The sequence below is a fragment of the Camelina sativa genome, chromosome 9 (genome assembly GCF_030686135.1).
Source record: "Camelina sativa cultivar CO46 ecotype springtype chromosome 9, ASM3068613v1".
Taxonomy (NCBI): Eukaryota; Viridiplantae; Streptophyta; class Magnoliopsida; order Brassicales; family Brassicaceae; genus Camelina; species Camelina sativa.
The window spans coordinates 39,565,583-39,587,859 of record NC_141888.1 but is presented as its reverse complement, the minus strand read 5'-3'; the positions used below and the strand labels follow the sequence as shown (position 1 = coordinate 39,587,859).

Here is a 22,277-nt window from a genome sequence, read left to right as displayed (position 1 = left end):
CTTTGATATTAGAATATATATCATTTTTCTACCAAGGATGCTGTAAGAACAAGTATTTTGTCTACCAAATTCTCCAATCCATGAACCAATTTCCAAAGATTTCTCCCTTTGGAAGACAAAACACTTGGTCTTACAGTATCCTTGATAGAAATATGATAAATTATTCATAATATATATCAAAGGTTTGGGAAGTGGCTTAACATATCTTTTTCCACTGACATTTTAATTTATCACATATTTTGGTTTCTTTCTACCCACCATTTGTCTTTCTTATCACTAAGTAATCTACATCATCAAAATACAAGAAAAATACAAATTAAACAAAAACTGAAGGTAGAGAGCTCAAAGATAGATCAATTGCAAAAAATCCTAGTCATAATTTCTTTTTAAAATGAACGAGATACAAATTCTCAAAAACGGAAACAAACAAACCAATTTAGAATGAAATACAAGATACAGACACATGTAAATTGTGAGGAAACAAATGTCAGGAAGAACACACGTCATGGTTTTTGTTTGGTTTAGGGTTTTTAAAGTTTCTGAAGATGATTCAGAATATCAAGGAAAAGTATATATAAAAAGAGAAAGAAGAAATAAGTTTTGAGTTTTAGTTACCTACACAAACTACTGCTGCTCTTTACTCTTTACCAATCAAAAGACAATGACTTTACTATTACTAACCTTGTCAATGATACCACATACCCAAGCCAAGAAACATGACCGAAAGGTCCGAAACGCTTGCTTCCATATCTTAAAAAGCTCACATCTTTCAGTATTTATCCACTTTTCTACAAATAAAAAGGTAAAAAAAAACTTATTAATACCAATCTCCAATTTCTGTTTAACCAAATAAATTGTTAATGACAAATATTAACCTCTTTGTGGCCAAATGGCTTCGTAAAGTCGAATATATATATATATTTTTTACTGTGTTGACTCTTATTCTTTTCCTTACTACTTCTCACATGAACTTCGACCAGTTGATTTCCCTACAAATAATCAAAACAAATTAAGCATGAAATGGTGACAAGGAAACAAAATCAGATAGATAAGAGCTAGGAATTCCTCATAAAGATAATACAGAAACAACTGTATCTCCAACAAAAACCAGATTTTAAGACAATACTTAACAGTCTAAACTGCAAGTTATATATGTACATTGAATTCACATGAGATAATATTTTTTAGGCAGATATAATAAAAAAACGATCCATACCTTGGTCTTGTGATATTAGAAAAACTATGGTTTCTCAGATTTCTTATATATTTTCTGTAAAGATATATTAGTGGAAGCAAAAATGTTCATATATGTAGAGTTATATGTTCTCTACTCACTTATTTATAGAAAAATAAGAAATAAGATGAAAAAGACATAGTTGTTTTTCCAATCAAAACCAGCAGATAAAATATCTTAAATAAATATATTAATATTTATATTTTTATTAAAAAAATTATTGATAAATGTTTAAATTTAGTTTAATTTATTGCAGTTTTTAACATTTATCTTTTCACTAAATAACTAACTTATTTATTATTTAGATAAATATGTTACTATATGAAATAACCACAACTGTTTTTATAATACCCATACTTAATTAACTAATCCCTCCAATAAAAAAAATCATGCTAAAACAAATCAACTTACCACCATAAATCCAACTCAAATGATCATTAATAAATCAACAAATTAGCAATTAAAGAACACGCAAAACTATCAATAATCTAAAATATCCAAAAACAAATAACCAACAACACGAAACAAAAACCCTAGATCATCCCCTCTTCCTTACCATGATCACAGTCACATCGTTTCTTTACCTGCAACATAAAAAAAGATACGTAAGTATTATTACAAATACTTAACAAGGCAATCTACTCATCTATTGGGTTATACAAGCAATTAAGATTACCATCAATAAATCAAAACAATCAATCAAACCAGAGCAATTAGAACACATAGCACGTCTACTGGTCGTTGGTGTTGATTGACACCCATCCTTTCTGTTGTTCGATCCCACTCCCAAACTTCCTCGGTATCGTGATGGTGACCAACATCCTCCCATGATGTCAAACGACACTAACACAAACTCCACCACAAACACGGGCTGGTGTTGATTGAAACCTATCCTTGATGTCAGTCGACACCGAATCCTTTAACGCAATACGAGTGATCCTCGACGACGGATCTTTCACCACTTTTTCTCCCAACAAACAAGCAACCATACAAGACCAACCAACAAAAACACATAAACAAAGGAATCAATTCTCATATATCATAGAAACAACAAATAAGCAATCTTAACACTTAGATAAACTATGATCATATACTCACCTCAAAACAAGAAGGAAATCTGGACAAAGACAACCCAACACAGCAATAACAACGCTATGATCTGCTTCTCTTATGCTTCACACACCAAAGCAAGCACCAAACCAAGCAAAGCTCTTCTCCTTTCTCTCTCACTTGGTCTCACAACCCAAAAACTTTTTTTCTAAAGGACGACGGCCACATGCTTTTTTGCCACAAAACAACTAGGGGGCCGGCCTTTTATAGGAGAAGTTTAGGGTTTTCCCAAAAATCGCTAAACCGACGGTTTGAAACTAAACCAACTAACCCTAAAAAATTTGTTGTTATGGACCGACACCCACCTATTCAGGCTCATGATGTTACACTATGTATTTGTTAATACTTTTGCTTTTTTTTTTTTGGCTTTACATTTATTTACTTATTACACCAAACTTAATTGTGATTATAGAAATAAATACTACTACAAGCAAAGTTCATTTTTTCTAGTCAACAAAATAAAAGACTAATTCCTATTATATTAGTTTGACTACAATAAATGTGCATCCAGTATTAAAAAAATTGACTGATAACAATGATTTTTTGTGGGCTTTATAGGTAAGTAATTTAAATTATGTTGACTGTAGAATCTTTTTTTTGTGACTAGTAAAACAGTAATTTTTATGTTGCATTATAATTACTAGTTAAAGTGAAAAATATAACATCCATTTACACTACAATGCATGTGTTACTAAGAAATGTATATTTAACAAGTTCCAGTATTTCAAGTATATTTTATTTTTCTAGAGGAAGAAAAAACAGTTGTCTTAAGATAGTTCAGAAGCAAATATTAGCTCGGTAATATTTGAATTTCATATGAATTTTTATTTATAATTTTTAATTAATATATAATATTAAAAACAATTTTTAATTAAAATTACCAGAAACTCGATGATTTTGATAGTTCTTTCATATCCAACGGCTAGAAAACAATGTATTCATCAATTATGTTCATATAGTACTTTTTTTTGCCTCCAGCTCCAAATCATATGATACTTTTATTGTTTTGCTTCCAGCTTCAAAAGCTATTTGCACAGCTCTTATATATAAATGCTAAGACCATATTTATCCCTGAGAAACTCTACATGTATCTCATAAATATTAATGATTTTTTAAAAAGAAGAAAAATAAACAAATTAGAAAATAATTATTTAACCAATTATATTGAACCAAGTGTCATATGAATTTTTCAGCAAAGTTTTCAGATTTTCTCAAACCCTTTCTGAATTATGATTCTCTTTCTCATATATATATATTTAATTTTTTAATAGGTAGAAACCCGATGAGAAACTGGCCATGAAGCTTTAAGAACATCACCAGCGGGGAGAACGTATTCACCGTTGTTCAAAAAAAAAAAAAATTTTAATATATGACTAATAAAAATCTGACATGTGTTAGATAAAAACTGAAAAACGTTTTTTCACTGAGTAATTTTTCTCTCTCCTTCTTATATTTTTTAATTAGCTTTCATTACTGAGGTGTGAGGTCTAACGGTTTCTTCTATTGAAAACGTTTCTCATGCAAAAAAAACTTCCAAGACTACTTGAATTTACCGATCAATTTCAATATATACCTTTGTTGGAAAAAACAGTGCAATTACCTTTTGATTATATTCTAGCACCATTATATTATATACATGCAGTCGGAAGACATAAAATATCCCTTTACGATCATATAAAATTTAATAATTTAAGTAATAACCCGAACACATTGATTAATACACTTGTGAACCCCAAATAATTCTTACAACTTAACCCACAAATTATCTCATTAGTCACAGCTCAAACATTTGATTAAAAATGTTCCCATTTTCTTTTGTCGGCAAATATAATTAATCCTTAGTTAAGACATGATCATCATTAGAAAAGAGATATAATCGAGCTTTTATGATCATGCGGCGGCCAATTCTTCAACAGGAGCACTACTCTCGAGCTTCTTGATGACCAATTTGTTGTTTGGCTGGTCAACATCTAGAAGAATAGTGTCTTCCTCTGTAAACTCTCCCTTCAAAATTTTTGAGGATATCTCCTTCTTCACTATCTCCTGAATCACTCTCTTCACCGGCCTTGCCCCATTGTTTGGGTCAAACCCAAGCTGAGCAAGGAGATCCACCGCTTCTTTTGTGTACTCAAGTTTTATTTTCTTTTGTTCCAACAAATTCTTCACTCGTCTCATCTGCACCAAATAGTAACATTACATTTATACCAAACACAAACCAAACAGGACCAAAGCCAAAACTCAATAGCCTAGGCCTATAACCCAATAAGAGAGGATTTGTATTAAACAGTAATGTGTATATAAAGTAAAGTACCTGAAACTCGACGATCTTGGATAATTCTGTTAAATCCAACGGCTGGAAAACAATGTATTCATCGATCCTGTTCATGAACTCTGGGTTAAAAGTTTGTCTTGCTAACTCCACAGCTTGTTGCTTCATCATCTCATAAACTGCTTCTTTGCTATCTTTATTGTTGCGGGAAGTCTCAAGTATAGGGTTTGATCCTATATTAGACGTCATTATTACAAAACAGTTTCTGAAACTTACAGTCCTTCCTTGAGAATCAGTTATCCTCCCGTCATCTAGTATCTGTAGAAAGATATTGAAGACATCAGGGTGAGCTTTCTCTATCTCATCAAACAGAACCACCGAGTAAGGTCTCCTCCGAATAGCTTCAGTTAACTGCCCACCTTCTTCGAAACCAGCACAACCGGGAGGTGCACCAATGAGCCGTGAGACTGAGTTCTTTTCCATGTACTCACTCATAGCGATCCTCACTATCGCGTTTTCAGTGTTGAAAAGGTAACCAGCAAGAGCGTTGGCAAGCTCGGTTTTACCAACACCTGTTGGACCCATGAACATAAAACTCGCAATAGGGCGCTTAGGATCTGAAAGACCAGCCTTTGAACAACGGATAGCATTTGCTATTGATTCTACAGCCTTGTCTTGACCAACAACTCTCTTGTGAAGCACTTCTTCCAAGAAAACTAGCTTTTCTTTCTCTGATTGTTGAAGGTTTGATAGTGGGATACCCGTCCATTTGCTTACTATTTCTGCTATGTGAAGATCTGTTACCTCTTCTTGGAGCAGTGACTGTTCAGCGTCTCCGGGATTGGTGAGATTCTTCTCAGCTTCTTCTAACTGTCGTTGGAGGGACATAAGTGTTCCATACTTCAGCTCAGCAGTACGGTTTAGACCACATTCACGTTCAGCGGATTTATCAATCTGTAAAACATAGATCATGTTTAGGAGTTCATTAATGTTGATCATTTATATCACAACGTAAGAAACCACCACAAGTACTATAATTACTATATACATAAGAAGAAACTGGTTGGACATTTTTTTTGGTTTCTTGTATTTTAAGACTTATATTTAAGAATGATAGTTTGGAAATTTACCTCTTCTTTAAATGAACGTAATTTAGTAATGAGAGACTCTTCTTCCTCCTTTTGCTTGCTGAGTTCTCTCTGTTTATCCTTGAGCTTGGTCAAATCATTGTTCATTTTCTCAAGAAGTTCTTTAGAAGCATTAGCATTATCCCTTTTCAAAGAATACTTCTCCATCTCCAGTTTGATCACAGCTTTGTTTATTTCATCGAGTTCAGTTGGTTTCGAAGTGGTCGAAACCCTCAACTTTGAGGCAGCTTCATCAACAAGATCAATAGCTGAAAAACAAAGAAACTTTTATCTTTAAATACAAAATCATTTCAAAAAAAAAAACTTGTCAAGAATCAGAGGAAGATGTAAGTTTGTATATACCTTTGTCAGGTAGAAAGCGTTCAGTTATATAGCGGTCTGCCATAACTGCTGCTGAAACAAGGGAACCATCTGATATCTTAACACCATGGTGTAACTCGTACCTCTTTCTTAACCCACGAAGAATCGATATAGTATCTTCAACAGATGGCTGATTACAGAACACTTTTTGAAACCTACGTTCAAGAGCTGGATCTTTCTCCATGTACTTGCGGTATTCGGTCAGCGTTGTTGCACCAATGCATCTCAGTTCACCTCTTCCAAGCATTGGTTTCAATAGGTTGCTCACATCCATTGAATCACCTTCACAAGCTCCTACACAAGGATAATACAAATAACATCAGTATACTGTTGAGGCAATGGTGCATTCAGATATAGTTTGACTAACGAAAAGGTCACCTGCACCAACAAGAGTGTGGATCTCATCAATGAACAAGATTGTCTTGTCATTGGAAGCAGTTACTTCCTTCAGTATTGCTTTCAACCTTTCCTCAAATTCTCCTCGATATTGTGTACCAGCAATTAGTGCACCCATGTCAAGAGATATAATCTACATTAAAAAATGAACACTTTACAAATCTTGCTCTTACCCTTTGAGGAGAAAAAGTAAAAAAAAAAAAAAGTGATAACCTTATGGTTCAAGAGTGGTTGAGGGACATCTCCTTTTACAATTCGCTGGGCTAACCTGAAAAGGTTAATATCTCTCAGTAAATACAATCATAAGTTTAAGAGATAGTTAATAACTACAAGCCTCACCCTTCTGCAATAGCGGTTTTGCCAACACCGGGTTCACCAATGATAACAGGATTGCTTTTTGTCATCCTACATAGTATTTGGATGCAACGGTTTATTTCATCATCACGTCCAATGAGAGGTGGGAGTTTTCCTTGTTTAGCCATCTCTGTTATATCATTTCCATACGTTTCAAGTGCGTCCTTTTCATCATTACTCTACATATAGAAAAAAAAACATATTATAAACACCCTTTTCTAAATGACTTAATGAATTAAAATGGACAACGAACCTGATCTGATTTGTCAGAGAAGCGGCGCATAGAAGGGAACTGGAGAGAGAAAGGTAACAGTTGGCCACGAGTAGCGGCTTGAGTGAACGAAGTTATACCGTCTCCAGAAGCTCCAATAAATGGATTTGGCCGAGAGAAAAAGGAATTGGGAGAGGAACGCGAGCTGAATTGAGCACAGGCAGAGATAGCGCGATAACGTGGGAGGAGAGGTCTTGAAAAAGCATTGTGTGCTTTGATGGCTGCAGAAACAGACTTCGACAATCTTCTGGACGCCATGTCAAGATGAAATTGACCAAGGAGGAGTCTTGGTTTAGTGTTTTAAAAGAGGAGGTTTTAGGAATGCTTGGAGAAGAAGCAAATTAGTGTTTGGTGAAGAAGCAAAAGCAAACGAGTGTGTAATAAATATTCGTACATTTGTTAACAAGGAAACGTTTTTTATAGTAGAAATAGAAAGTTTAAAATGAAATAGAAGAATATATCAGAAACCTATATTTAAAAAAAAAAAAAAAAATCAGAAACATAAAGAAGAATCTATCATCAGTTTTAATATATTTTGTGCCAAAAGTTTGACAATTGGAACAATAAAGAACAGAATGAATATGGTTTTTCCACACATAAATCGACAATCCAGAATGATTATAACAACCATTTTTCTGTTTCAAAACAAAATAAAATCCATAGAAATAAAAGAGTCATAGGGGCGGGTCAGAAAGAAAGAAAGAAACAAGCAAAAAGCCAACGCAGTCGCAGAGAAAAAAAAAAAGAAATAAAAGAGTCCAAGAACTCTCTTTGTCCAAAAAAAAAAAAAAAAGATAAGAGTCATTGTAGACTTGTATCAGTTTCATGCGAGCTCGCCTCTTACTTTACCTGGAAACAAATAATAGCAAACACATAATATTTTGGTTACGAACATCCAAATAGACAAAAACCAACTCCAATAATAATAAAAAATCATAAACTTAAACCCTAAACCAACCTTTTGTATATGGTTTTGATGTCATCCCTCATATACGAAGCTTCAAGGAGGTAGTCATTGCTGCAGTTTCCATCAATGCTCGGAATACAAAATTTTCCATCAACCGGATAAGTCTTCCCATCAAACCATATTCCAGAAATGATCTCCTTCCGAGCTGCGATGATCTCTTCGTCTTCTTCTGATGTGTCCGCAGCCACCAGCCTGTAGGAATAAACTTTCTTTTGCTGTCCTCGACGATACGTCAGCTCTATGGCTTGTCGAGCAATACTAGTGTTGGAGATGACGTCAAGCATTAAAACCCTTGTTGCACCAGTAAGATCCATCTGCTCATTACATGCTTTGATTGATACAAAGAAGATTTTCGCATCATGCGAGTTGTTGAACTGATTAACTGACTTTTCACGAGCAGAACGGCTGGTGTCACCTTTAATCATGAAGGTTTCTTTGCCATCTTCCCAACCTTTATTCTTAGCCACAAGCCTCTGGAGAAATATCAACGGGATGACATATTGGCTCACCACAAGAATCTTCTCATTCGTATAGTCGCATAACTTCACTAAACCCAAGAAGAATTTGGTTTTTACCCCATCTGTTTCGTCCATGGCCTTGATAACCTCATCCATCTCATCTTTGTTAGGTGGGGGAAGACCTTTAACACGATCTGAGAAAGCACTTAGCACCGGGTGAAGCGTGACTGCGCTCAAGTTAGAGCATGTTTTGAAACCCTTCGTTCTGGAATTTTTTTCAGTCTCCCATGCTGACTTTTGGCTTGATGTCAGTTTTAAGACCACCGTGAAGTCCATCAATCCCGGGTCTTCACGAAGGAACTCTCCATTGTGATTGTAGATGACCTTGTTCGTCAACATCCTTAGTTCGGTTAAGTAACCAATCTTGTCTCCATGATCAGAATCTTGATTAAGCAAAGCTAGTTCCAAATCAATTATAGGTTGTTCATGAGTGTAAGATTCAACCTTCAAGAACTTTGAGAGTTTTTTCCCAACTTGGTTATGTGTCAGGAACTCAGGGAAAGCAACATCAACAACGTTGAAAACATCCCTTATGTTGTTATGGTATAACGTGCTAGTGAGTAGAATCTTGTTTCGCGTTTCGATACGAGCAACATCCCTAAGATTGCCCATCATCTCGTTCTTGGCATCAGTTCCTCTGTCAAAGATGACCAGTGAAGGAACATTTACGAGAATATTCCTAACATCATTTAAAGCTTCTACTTCAGCACCACTGTTGTTAAACATGATGTTGGAAAACTGCTTGCCGCATAAGAAGATAATACTCCGGGTACCCATCCATCGGTTTAAAACCTCTAGTTGCTGAGACCTGGTATTCGCCTTGGCCGAGTAGAAGTCTAGCAGCATGATGTCAGTTACCTTCATTTCATAGAACTCGCTCTTCCAAAAATCAAACATCGATTTGGGAAGCACAAAGAGAATTTTACTATCAGGGTGCTTCCCAAGGTAACCATAGATGAAATTGATCAGCAAGAATGTCTTTTCAGATACAGGAGCTTGAGCTAGAATGCATCCATTTGGGTTTTCCACAGCCAAATTGTTGCATAGAAAGTTGAAAATCTCGATGTGACGAGGTTCCATACAACTTTGGTGCAACGGGTGAGGGTAAATGCCAGTTCCTAAACCCGGGTTAACAGCGTTGGACTTATTCGATCCAAACCCGGGTGGCAACGGATGATCCTGAACGTATAACAAATTATATTGAATAATAGTCAATAGGCAATATCTAATCAAACAGTTTTATGTTTCTTTTATTTTTAATGTGCATCGAGCTTACAGTCAGAGCCTTGACTGCTAACTCAATTGGTGATTATCGTAATCATGTAAAAAGAATATATCAATTTATGACGTAATTAGATATTTACTGACCTTGTCAATGGTTCCACATATCCAACAAACGTGACCAGAACCTTCCTTCCATATCCAAGAATGCTCACAACTTTTCAGTTGTTCTCCACTTGTCTACATAAAGAAAAAGTCACAACAATCATTAGTATCAATCTCAACCTTGCGTTTAACAAAACAACTCTTGTCAATGACAACAAATGGTAAACCTCAAATATGTTTGAAAATGGTTCAACGTCTGGCCAAACAGTTTCATTCAGGTCGAAGATGGCTTTTCTTTTGTCTTTGCTCTTATTGATTTCGACCAATTCATTTCCCTACACATAATAAAAACTAATTCAGCAACAAAAGACTTTCACTACCGCAGAATTCTTATATATAGAGAGATATGTACACTTACATCTGAACAAATATTGTTGTCTAGCTCTTTACCACTGTTACCACCTCTGTTGCTACCATCAACCATGACATGTTCAAATGAGCTTCCCATTGTATGATTATTAGGTCTATCATTTTCCGAACTCAAATCTGTGATTGGTACGTCCACTAATCCATCGACAGCTTCGTCCAAAATGGCTTTTCCTTTGTCTTGACTTATATTTGTTTCTTTATCACTTCTCACATGAACTTCAACCAATTGATTTTCCTACGCATGCATACGACAATTAAGTAACGAATAGAGTACGGAACGTATGTTAGATTTTCTATCATAACAACAATTAATTATTTTTGTTATCCCCACATTTCTTATTACATAGAGATATGTACACTTACATCTGAACGCAAATCATTTGCTTGCCCTTTACCATTGCTATCACCTGGGCCGCTACGCTTATTTTCTTCCAAGTTAACACGCACAATTGGTACGTTGAAAGCATGAGCTACAATATCATCGCAACCGCTTCCATCGGCTTTTTGATTTTCTGGTGTCTCAATGTTTATCTTTTTGTTGTCGTTTTGACATAGGTCTGAACATATAAAATAGAGTGATTATTTGCATAAAATATAATTATATGGCACAAATCACTTAACAATCATTATCATAATGGCCTCCTACATATTTACCCAAATTTCGCATGTAAGAAATTATTATCCGTAGTATTGTTGACAGACAAAACAATCAGATAAGCTCCTAATCAAAATTCAGACTATTGTTGACAGAAAAAAAAAAATCAGATATATAAGAACAGCATCGACGACTCTCTGAAATCAAAGATAAAGAGTTCAAAGGACATCTATTTCCTTTTTTTTTTTTGGTTGTTGAAAATGCACTCGAAAAGATAGTATAGACACAACTACATCCGACATGTCCGACAAAAATCAGAGTATCAGACAATACTAAACTGCAAGTAATATGTATGATGAATCCATAGATACAAACAAAGATCCATACCGGTGCACCAAAAAAAAATAAAAATAATAATAAACAAAGATCCATACCTTTTTCTTGTGACGACTTCCTCTTTTTATCCATCTTGAAACGAAATGGAGGTTTAGAGCTCAAACTAAAGTTTCTCAGATTTTGAGATTTCTTCTTGACGAAAACTTTCTGATATGTAAAACTTGTGGTTCTCTAGTTACTGATTTATATCAAAAATCAGGATTAAGATAGGAAAGAAGATTACTGTTTAGTCCACACCAGCCTTGGCAAGATGGAAAAAAGATTACTGATAATAAATTTTGTGAAAATAAAACATAAAATACAATCCTTTAATATATATATATATATTTAATGTTAATTAAAATGTTTAAATTTAGTATAAGTCACTTTTTTTATTACCATATTTTTACAATCAATAGATTTACTTATACAACGACCAATAAATATTGTGATTTTTTTTTACGCGGGAACATTTGAAATACTATAATTTGTAACGGTCTGCGCTCGACTTTTGAAATACCATTTGACTATCATTTTTCACCTAACAACTAACTTATTTATTATTGGATAATTTGGTGACTACATATAATATCAAATCTATGATACTCTTTCTCTCATTTGTTTTGGCTTTACATTTTTATTATTTTATTATTATTATAAATTATAGAAAAGTAATTTTAATCCAAAAGTAAGATAGGAAAAAAATATTCTTAATTGGACACAAACATAACACAAAAAGAGATAGTAGATATGTTTCCCAAAATAAAAAGAAAAAGTAGATAGTAATTTTTATTATTATTTTGTGTCTAGTGTAATAAGAAAATTAAGGAAAAATTATAGCTACATTTGACAAAGAAAAATGTCTTTTTTTTTTTTTTTCTATTTAGCAGTTACAAAAAAAGATTTGACAGCTATTTTCCAGTACATGTATGAAGAATAAAATTGAAGCACTTAACAAATATACCATGGGAGATGGTTTGTATGAAGCAATTAACAAATAGCTGTTTTTTCCATGTACATGTATGATATGGTTTTTTGTTTTGTTTTTGATAGTTTAGGATCATTCCATAAGGCTTCATATGCCCAAACCAATAACCCACAAAAAATAACCGCCATTCCAAAGCCCAATAAGGCAAATCCATCGAAATTCCACAATCACTCTCTTCTTTCTTAGTAGAAGTGGATTCTTTCGTGATATGAAAGGTAAAATATAAACATGCCTCCTTTATTACATCCACGTTCTTACTTGGGGCAACATCTTTGTCAAACTTGTTTGCAAAGCTTCTCACCTTATGATTTGTAATGTGTTAATTAGTGGCATATCAAATTATTATAAACGAATTATAAGTTTTTAATCGAAGAAATAAACGGGCATTGGTCTAGATACGGAGATAGAGCTAAACTTCAGCTTGTCTTTCCTTGGAGTTAGTATATATATCATTATTAGTAATGAAGGCAGTCGACTTCAGTGAAGATTTCGCTAATCGAACTGATAAAAATCATCTTCAAGCAGGCTCGCGTAGTGGAGCCTGACTTATAAGTTATAAAAATCAGACTGTAGCTCGGAAGTTCATATGTCGACCTCTAACAAAGCCGACTTAGTTGCATTGAGCAAGCTTGCAAAAAGAAGTAGTTGATTCTTGAAGCAAAAAAACTCAAAATATCACCTTGTACAAACGGATAAGTTGATATGGTTCTATGTGCTTTCGACCAAACTCCTTTAAACATCATCATCTGTACGTTTTAGAAGACAGAGCACTAAATTTATAAAATCTACGAAACATAGGAAAAAACGAGTTATAACTTATTCTAACAGCGTTAGTTTAATTTTGTTTGTATAATTTAAGCTGCCATTTCTTCAATGGGAGCATTATTCTCGAGCTTCTTAATGACCAGTTTGTTATTTGTGTGGTCAACTTCCAGAAGAATAGTGTCCTCCTCTGCAAACTCTCCTTTCAAAACTTTGATGGCGATCTCCTTTTTCACAATCTTCTCAATCACTCTCTTCACTGGTCTTGCCCCATTGTTGGGATCAAACCCAAACTGACCAAGGAGATCCACCGCTTCTTTCGTGTACTGAAAATTAATTTTATTCTGTTCCAATCTATTCTTCACTCGTATCATCTGCACCACCAATGGTAACCAATAAAAAATTTTATGCTAAACCAAAAGCTAATAAAAAAAGTTAAAAAATTAAAACCAAATGTGTAAAAAAAATAAATTACTTGCAACTCCACGATTTTCGATATTTCTCTTGAATCCAAGGGTTGGAAAACAATGTATTCATCAACTCTATTCATGAACTCTGGCCTGAACGTTTGTCTTGCTAACTCCTCAACTTGTTGCTTCATCATTTCATAAACTGCTTCTTTGCTATCTTCATGATTGTTGCGAATAGTCTCAAGTATGTGTTGAGATCCTATATTAGAAGTCATTATTACAAAGCAGTTTGTGAAACTTACTGTCCTCCCATGAGAGTCAGTTATTCTTCCGTCATCTAGTAGTTGTAGCAAGACATTAAAGACATCAGGGTGAGCTTTCTCGATCTCATCAAACAAAACCACTGAGTAAGGTCTCCTCCGAACAGCTTCAGTTAATAACCCACTCTCTTCGTAACCCGCATAGCCCGGTGGTGCACCAACGAGACGTGAGACTGAAATTTTTTCCATGTACTCACTCATATCTAGCCTCACTATTGCGTTTTCATTGTTGAAAAGATATCCAGATAAAGCCTTGGCAAGCTCGGTTTTACCAACACCTGTTGGACCCATGAACATAAAACTGGCTATTGGGCGGTTAGGATCAGAAAGACCAGCTTTCGAACAACGGATAGCATCTGCTACTGATTCTACAGCCAAGTCTTGACCTATAACTCTCTTGTGGAGCATTTGTTCCAACATGACCAGCTTTTCTCTCTCAGATTGCTGAAGACTAGACAGTGGAATACCAGTCCACTTGCTTACTATCGCTGCTATGTGAAGGTCAGTTACCTCTTCTTCGACTAGTGACAGTTCAGACTCTCGAGAGTTCACGAGGTTCTTTTTAGCTTCTTCTAACTTGCGTTGAAGGGATACAAGTGTTCCATACTTAAGTTCATCAACACGTTTTTCATCAGATTCCCATACAGCGTACTCAATTTCCTGGTTTACTTCAGCCATCTGTACAATATAGAATATGTTTTAGAGCTCATTAGGTCAAGTATTTTGTACCATATTAAGGAAGATATATTTTACCTCTTCTTTAAATGAACGTATTCTAGCAATAAGAGACTTTTCTATTTGCCATTGCTCACTGAATCTAATCTGGTTGTCCTTGAGCGTGCTCAAATCATTCTCAATCTTTTGTAGCCGCTCTTTTGAAGCTTTATTAGTTTCCATTTTCAAAGAAAGCTTTTCCATCTCTAGAGTAATTAAGGATCTGTCTATTTCATCTAGTTCAGAGGGCTTAGAAGTGGTCTCCATCTTAAGATTTGCAGCAGCTTCGTCAACAAGATCAAGAGCTGAAACAAAGAACTTTTCATTTTTTGAAACAAAGCCATGCATTCTTGGCCAACAAAATAATTTTCCGAGACGGTGCAAGTTAGGTACCTTTGTCTGGCAGAAAGCGTTCAGTAATGTAGCGGTCTGCAAGAACCGCAGCCGAAACAAGGGAACCATCTGATATCTTAACACCATGGTGTAACTCGTAACGCTTTCTTAACCCGCGAAGAATCGAGATGGTAGCTTCAACGGATGGCTGATCACATAACACTTGATGAAACCTACGCTCCAGAGCTGGATCTTTCTCTATGTATTTGCGGTATTCGGTCAGCGTAGTTGCACCAATGCATTGTAGTTCACCGCGTGCAAGCATTGGTTTTAAGATGTTGCTCGCGTCCATTGCACTATCTTTAGTACGTCCTACACAAGCGTAACAATTTCACAAACAAATATTCTCCTCTTTGGGTTCTACAAAAAAGCTTTTAGATAAAAACTAATGAAAGGGCACCTGCACCAACAAGAGTGTGAATTTCATCAATGAACAAAATTGTCTGCCCATTGGAAGAAGTTACATCCATTAGTACTGCTTTCAACCGTTCCTCAAAATCACCTCGATAATGTGTACCAGCAACAATTGAACCCATGTCGAGAGATACCAACTACATTATATTATAGTAACCAAGCCAAGAATGTTAAAAATCTTTCGTTTGCCTCTTCATTTATTATTAAAAAGCCGAAAAGTAAACTGGAGCAATATAATAATATCCTAGAAAGAACCTTTCGATTCAAGAGATGTTCATGTACATCTCCGCCTACGATTCGTTGGGCCAACCTAAAGAAACAAGGTTTAAAAAATCCCTTAGTAAAAGTTTTCAAGAGATAGCTAGTACAAAAGGATATATAATTGCAAGCCTTTACCCTTCAGCAATAGCAGTTTTCCCTACACCAGGTTCACCAACGATAACAGGATTGCTTTTTGTTCTCCTGCACAATATCGCTATGCAGCGCCTAATTTCATCATTACGTCCAATGACAGGATCGAGTTTTCCTTGTCTAGCCATCTCAGTTAAATCAGTTCCGTACTTCTCAAGTGCTCCACTTTGATTAGTCTATACATATAGAAAACGACATAATGAACAAACTGGATCACACTTGACACAGTAACCCTAAAAGAAACTGAGAAGCCACTTGTAACTGGCCACGAACCCGAGCTGCGAAGTGGCGCGGAGAAGGGAACTGAAAAGAAATATCGAAGGGTTGTCCATGAGCTTCCGCTTGAGTGAACCTAGGGATGAAGCAGTTTCCGATGAAGGAATTTGGCCGGAAAATAAAGGAATTGGAAGAGGAACGCGAGCTGAAATTAGCAGAGCCAGAGATAGCTCGAGAACAGAGGAGGATAGATGGACTTGAATAAGTATACTGCGCCTTGATGCATAAGGAACGGGACTTCGATAATATCCCGAACGCCATAGATTTGGTTTAGGGTTTTTCTTTTCTTCTTTTTGTTCTTTAGGATGCTTGGAGAAGAGGCAAAGAAGTGTGTAGATTTTATACGATATAGCGTTGAAGACAATTATTTTAAAAATTGTTTTTTTTTCTTTTTCTTTTTTTGTTGTTTAATTTGGAATTATTAATTATTAGAAGATAACCGGAAAACCGCTTTTACAAATGAATTGTGTTGAATTTATACATAGGACTTATATATTGGAATTTCAAACCTAAGGTTAACTTTTTGTGCCAAATAATACAAACAAAGGTGGAACCTGGAAACAATCACCAATAAATTAACTGAATTGACCACTGGGACATTATCATCTTGTTGTGCTTTAATGAACAAAGACTTAAACACTGAATTGACTGGTTCTCCCGCTACTTCCTGTAAACGCTGCGTTTGCGGGTGGTAGCGGTTGCTAGCGATTGGAACCAATCACACAAACCGCTCCCAATCGCTCCCAACCGCTTCAAATCATTGAATTCCAAAAGCTGCTTCCCGCAAGCGTTTGCGATTGCGGTTAGAATTTTTTTTTTTTTTTTAGGAAAACTTAAAAGAAATCAATGATAATGTATTTTTTTTTGTTATATCTTCTATCTAACCATTTTACTCATTAAAGATGGAAGAAAATGAAGTACAGATACGATTGCAGAGATTATAAAATAAACAATTAGAAAAAAATAATATTCCAATTAACAATAACTCGGAAAACTTAATGTAAATCTAATGGCACATCGCACATAAGTTCAAAAAAATCTAAATAAATATAATATTTCATCAGAAATTTAAGAAAATAAGATTATTTGTGAAAAATATTAAAACAAATCACCAGTGACTCTTCTCAACTCTTACTTGACCATTCCTACCGATGCAACTACTGACCCATGATCTAAGAGAAAAGAGAAAAGATCTACGATCTAAAGCATATGTTTTGTCATTTATCAAATTACTTGATTAAATTTTCGGTGAAAAGCCAAATGCATAAAGGAATAAGTATTTAATTTCAATATGAAATTTTTTTTTTTGAATAATTATTTTAGTATTTTTTAATAAATTTTAATTATAAATCAAGTTTAATAAAATTTTTGGTGTTTTTAAACGTTTATATATTATATATCACATTTATTATGTTCCAACCGCTATTGCACCCGCTGGTCAACCAGTCGTAAACCTTCCGCAAACACACCAATTTTAAACCGCTAAACCAATCGTTCAAAACGCTTAATAATATTTGAAACCTCAATCACCCACTTTCGCAATCTCCCGCAACCGCAACCGCAGCATTTGAACCAGTCAGACCTTTAATATATCATATTTCGTATTCGTCTTCGCGATTTCGCCCCCTCTTCTATTTCCATGGCCGACGTAAACAAATTTTTTTAACATGAAATTATATTGGCAAGTTGGATGATCCAAATTTTTGCATGCGAGTAAATGAAATAAAAATATGATAAATATTTTAGTAGGCACATTTCGTAAATAGCATTTGAACAAAGTAAATAATTTGTTTAATATAGTATTAACTAAACAAAATCTTAAACCGGAAATCCTAACTATATTAATAGGCTATTCATGAAACGTTATGCAAAATCCAAGGGTTACTAAACGATATTAGAATCATAGAAGACTCTAATAGACTGCTATAAAAACCCAATTTTTTTTGTTAAATTATCAATACTCAACATTACAACTATTAAATTCATCCAGATATTTCCAATAAGTAACCAAACAATATTTTAGTTTATCTCGATGCTACTAGTTATATTGTGCAAAAACCTTTCTGCTAATGTAAATCTGTTATTCATGGATATTGTAATTTATATATAATTATTAGGTAAGCGTTTAAATTAACATATAGTCTGCTTTCTCATATAGTTGACATATAACAATACAAAGATAAAAGTTTTACGTGTTTAAAAAATTTCAAAATTTTAGTAACTTAAACATTGTCTTCTTGCGATTAGTGGTAAGTTAGATATTTTTAAAGGCTTGCTATCATAACCAAATCTTATCCTTTAAAGGTTTAATAATACTTTTTAATACTAAAACTACAGAATTAAATAACAAAAGTTTTTGTTCTCTTCTTGGAATTACAAATATATATATATATATATATATTTTTCTTCTAACTTAGTCTTGATCCAAGAAGGCTATATATAATGATGGAGTTGATAATTTTGCTGTAAACAAGTCTCTCATTTAAACAACCCGTTCCTTGCTTATTATAAGACAAAACCTTTGACACCTACACCCGCATATATAAATAAATCCTTGCAAGTTTTATTGGTGGAAGAACAGTTTCAGATCTCCGTTAAAATTACGTAAACAAACGATAATAGAAATCAAATGAAGAAGGTCAAGTAAAAAACCAACAACGAAACATGGACTCTTTAAATTGAAATCAGATAGTGTACTTTCTCATTTACCTATCTCTTTAAGAGATTTGGCTAGCAGCCAAACCTTACAATAAACACAAAGACAAAATAAAATTAGGTAACATGAAACTTCTAAACTCGACTACTGTTAACGGGAAAAAAAAAAAGCTTCACTCTTTTGTGTGATCTAACGCGTTGTTTTTCCAGTCTGTTTTTCCTTTTACCAGCTGAGAATCTGGAACGTGTATTTTTTCATGGCTTTTCAAGATCTTAAGAGATCCATTTTATTAAACATAGTAAACACGTTTGAACGAGTGAGAGAGAAAGAATCTCTTGCATCTATGTGAGTCAATGGATTATGTTATTAGATTATTAATGTAACCACGAGTACGGCAAGGAACTTATAATACTATTCAGAACTCCGATCGAGGTTTCCGCTCTTTAATTTACGCTATTAGAGTATTAATGTAATCACGAGTATGGCAAGGAACTTATAATACGCTCATAAATATAATAAAACAATGAATGACCGGTTCTAATATGACATTATATGACACGATCAATGAGTATTTTTCCCGCTCATTGCGTGAGTTTAAATTTACTACAATATCCTATCTCTTTCATTTTGTTTCCAGAAAATTTGTTTCCTTTTTTATCTCGATGAACATAGGAACTGGACATATCGGAAGTTAGGGATCTCCTTGTACAAATAGGACAGTGGGAAATATCGAAGAACTAAGACTTTTTTTGGCACTCAAGAACGCTAGATTCAACACCTACTAAGAAAATCCTAGCTTGTTTTTTATCTCCAGTAACGATTGTCGATTTAACTCTTGAATCAATAAAGAAAACCTCTTTTCTTAATTTGCTTGTTGTTAGTTTCATCGGTTTAGAATCCGTGAGGGTCCAACTCGCACATTCCCCACTTCAGTCTACTCTATTCACAAGCTGAATCAAGCGGGCCACAATCATAGTGACTTTACAGAAAATAAACACACTTCAAGAGCCAAACACTGAGATCTGTTATATAATATACACGCCATTGCAATTAAATGAAGAAGAGGAAAAAAAAACCTAGAATCCTTGAAGTTTAGAACTCCAGCTAGACCACATTTTTCTACTTCTAAAAAAATCTCATAGTCATAATAAATATATGTTTAGCACGAGCATACACATTCAAATATTAAGTAACATAACGTTTCACGAGTTTTTTTTTTTTCCTAATATTTAATCCCGTAGATTAAGGTAGGGTTGGTCGGTCTACCCAGCATGCATGTGATAGTCTTGTTCGTGGTTGCAAACTGTAGACCAACTAGTATTTAAGCGAGTCATGTCATCACCAATGTTTTCATCAATACAAGCTTCTAACTCTCCACATCTATTTTGCTATCAGAAAAGTAATCAATTGTAAGATGGAAGGCAAAACTTTGATTGTAAGTGTGCTCGTTATGAGTCTGTTCATGGCACATATTCAAGTTGACGCAAAGAGCTGCTGTCCGTCTACCACTGCTAGAAATGTCTATAATACATGTCGCTTAACGGGACAGTCCCAGCCATTTTGTGCATCTCTCAGTGGCTGCAAACTCGTTAGCGGGTCGGTATGTCCTCCCGGATATAAGCACGACATTCTCGAAAATACAGGTAACCTGATTAACATTGTACTTTATTACATACGTTATTTGTTACAAGACAAATCAAGATTTCATTTTTCTGATGTCCGCGATATTGATTTATTTTCCTCTCAAGGTGGTGCTGTCAATGAATACTGCAAAGTTGGGTGTGTATTTTCTGTGTGCAGCGGTTTAACCACTCTCCAAAACTCCGGTAAAGCAAACTTCCCATACATATATATTTTCAATATCGTCAATTTTTGTTCTTTTTAATAATTGACAAGAGAACATTCTGTTCAAATTTTGTTTGGATGACTAGATGCAAATGAAATCGTGAATGGAGCGGTTGAAAAATGTGCGAACGCATGTTCTACAATCTGCACAAAAGGCTTGATGAATGCAGTTGAAACTGCCTAGACTACAAAATCCATGAAGATACCATGTGTAACCAGAGGTTAAGGGGTGGTCATTTTCAAAGTGTTGCTTTTAATGCTTTCAATAATTGTCGTGTATGTGACAAAAATGTTAAAACTCTTGTATCGTTTGTTTCTATGCGTAGAAGGTTATCGATCTCTAGATTGTATATATCTTCTACTCTCTATCTTTTAAACAGTGAATAATGTGTTTGTATCCATCTTCTGCTCTTAACAATGAAAACTACTACACTATGAAACTTAATTGACTCAGATTCTGAAAAAGGTTTCTTACTTTATTAATACTCTATGATTCTTGTTTTCCACGAGCTCGAACGTTTTTTATCTGTCTCCCTTATGTAAACATATTTCTTAAGATTTAAAAAGTAATCTTATTCTATGCGTCGTTTAATTTACAATTATTCAACACTTTAAAAATCAGAAACACACTATATCGAATCTACTCACATGCTTTCGTAAATAATTCTTCCACTAAATCAAGCCAACAATCCAAACATTAGACTCGTAGTAGTGAATGACATAGTCATTTTTTAGACAATTTCTGCCTTTTTAGGATAATTTCTACATTTTGTAAAAGTCCTTACAACAAGATTAAAGTATAACCTACGCATACCTCTAGAGATTGTAAAATTAAATCCGTCCGGATACTAAGCAAGTAAGAAATGCTTTAACAAAACCACTTCATAATAACATCATATGTTTTATTTTTTCCAGGTAAATATATTTAGATTTTGTAACTAAGAAAAGGAAATATGTAAAGTATTTTTCCAAAACAATCCTTTTTTAAAATAGTTGTTAATAGAGGATAAAGTAGTTTAAGTACGGTTTGGGAGTTGAGATCCAAGAGAGCAAAAGATTGGGAGTGAAGTGTTCTCGCCAAAGACTTGTGGTGGATCAAGAGACTTCTCGAAGTACTTGTGACTATGAAAACTGGTTAAAAGTTTATATTGAGAATTTGTTAGAAATGTTTTTTGTGGCATATTTTTTTTCAAAAATACCTTTTTGAAAATTTTTATTTTTGTCTTCTTTTACACAATTATACTATATTAAATTAATTTTTAGAATTTGTTTTTAGGTTTGGGTTCCCAATTTACATTTAGAGTATAGTTATTAAGTGATAGGGTTTAGTATTTAGGGTTGAGGGTTTATAATTTTGTTATTTTATATATTAAAAAGGATATTTTTGAAAAGTGACATAGAAAAAGGTATTTTTGAAAATCTCTCTTTTTTTTTTTGCATATAAGACCAAACTCATTTTTGTATTTTTTTTCTTTAGTTTTGGGTAGGGGTGGGCAATTCGGTTTAAGTTCGGTTTGGGTTCGGATCGGTTTGGTTTATTCGGTTTTGGTAAACCTCTAACCAAACTCAACTGAAGTTAGTTTGGTTTGGTTTGTGTTCGGGTTGGTTTATGTTTGGTTTGGTTTGGTTTGGTTTTAATTTGGTTCGGTTTTAATTCGGTTTAAAAATCAATTAATGTAACCAAATAAATTTGATTATGGTTTTATAATAGTTAATTAATCAAATAAATTAGAAAA

The 22,277-nt window shown here is 34.2% G+C and overlaps 4 protein-coding genes and 1 long non-coding RNA gene across 5 annotated transcripts; 1 reads left to right on the top strand and 4 right to left on the bottom strand.

Annotated features, from left to right (window-relative positions):
• Positions 1-112: 112 nt before the first annotated feature.
• LOC109126547 (uncharacterized) lies at positions 113-2,498 on the bottom strand. The gene is made up of 4 exons (XR_015567334.1): positions 1,911-2,498; positions 1,791-1,818; positions 876-989; positions 113-788 (listed from the first exon to the last, which is right to left on the bottom strand). It is a non-coding gene; the product is annotated as an uncharacterized LOC109126547 (long non-coding RNA).
• Positions 2,499-4,068: 1,570 nt separating this feature from the next.
• Positions 4,069-7,400, bottom strand: LOC104715948 (chaperone protein ClpB4, mitochondrial-like). Its single transcript, XM_087467624.1, has 8 exons — positions 7,125-7,400; positions 6,857-7,035; positions 6,731-6,785; positions 6,500-6,650; positions 6,104-6,415; positions 5,744-6,009; positions 4,656-5,567; positions 4,069-4,519 (listed from the first exon to the last, which is right to left on the bottom strand). The coding sequence occupies exons 1-8, from the start codon at positions 7,398-7,400 to the stop codon at positions 4,235-4,237; spliced, it is 2,436 nt and encodes an 811-aa protein (XP_087323750.1). The 3' UTR covers positions 4,069-4,234.
• Positions 7,401-7,714: 314 nt separating this feature from the next.
• Positions 7,715-11,661, bottom strand: LOC104715947 (protein CHROMATIN REMODELING 35-like). The gene is made up of 7 exons (XM_087467490.1): positions 11,412-11,661; positions 10,746-10,939; positions 10,372-10,617; positions 10,181-10,288; positions 9,996-10,088; positions 8,101-9,806; positions 7,715-7,991 (listed from the first exon to the last, which is right to left on the bottom strand). Exons 1-7 carry the CDS (start codon positions 11,443-11,445, stop codon positions 7,988-7,990), a joined length of 2,385 nt encoding a protein of 794 aa, XP_087323616.1. The 5' UTR covers positions 11,446-11,661; the 3' UTR covers positions 7,715-7,987.
• Positions 11,662-13,194: 1,533 nt separating this feature from the next.
• LOC104715946 (chaperone protein ClpB4, mitochondrial-like) lies at positions 13,195-16,301 on the bottom strand. Its single transcript, XM_087465927.1, has 8 exons — positions 16,020-16,301; positions 15,750-15,940; positions 15,609-15,663; positions 15,346-15,490; positions 14,940-15,239; positions 14,586-14,851; positions 13,578-14,510; positions 13,195-13,476 (listed from the first exon to the last, which is right to left on the bottom strand). The coding sequence occupies exons 1-8, from the start codon at positions 16,299-16,301 to the stop codon at positions 13,195-13,197; spliced, it is 2,454 nt and encodes an 817-aa protein (XP_087322053.1).
• A 3,734-nt stretch (positions 16,302-20,035) lies between these two features.
• Positions 20,036-20,942, top strand: LOC104713961 (DELTA-urthionin-Uf1a-like). The gene is made up of 3 exons (XM_010431190.3): positions 20,036-20,339; positions 20,445-20,522; positions 20,628-20,942. Exons 1-3 carry the CDS (start codon positions 20,111-20,113, stop codon positions 20,723-20,725), a joined length of 405 nt encoding a protein of 134 aa, XP_010429492.1. The 5' UTR covers positions 20,036-20,110; the 3' UTR covers positions 20,726-20,942.
• Positions 20,943-22,277: the final 1,335 nt, after the last annotated feature.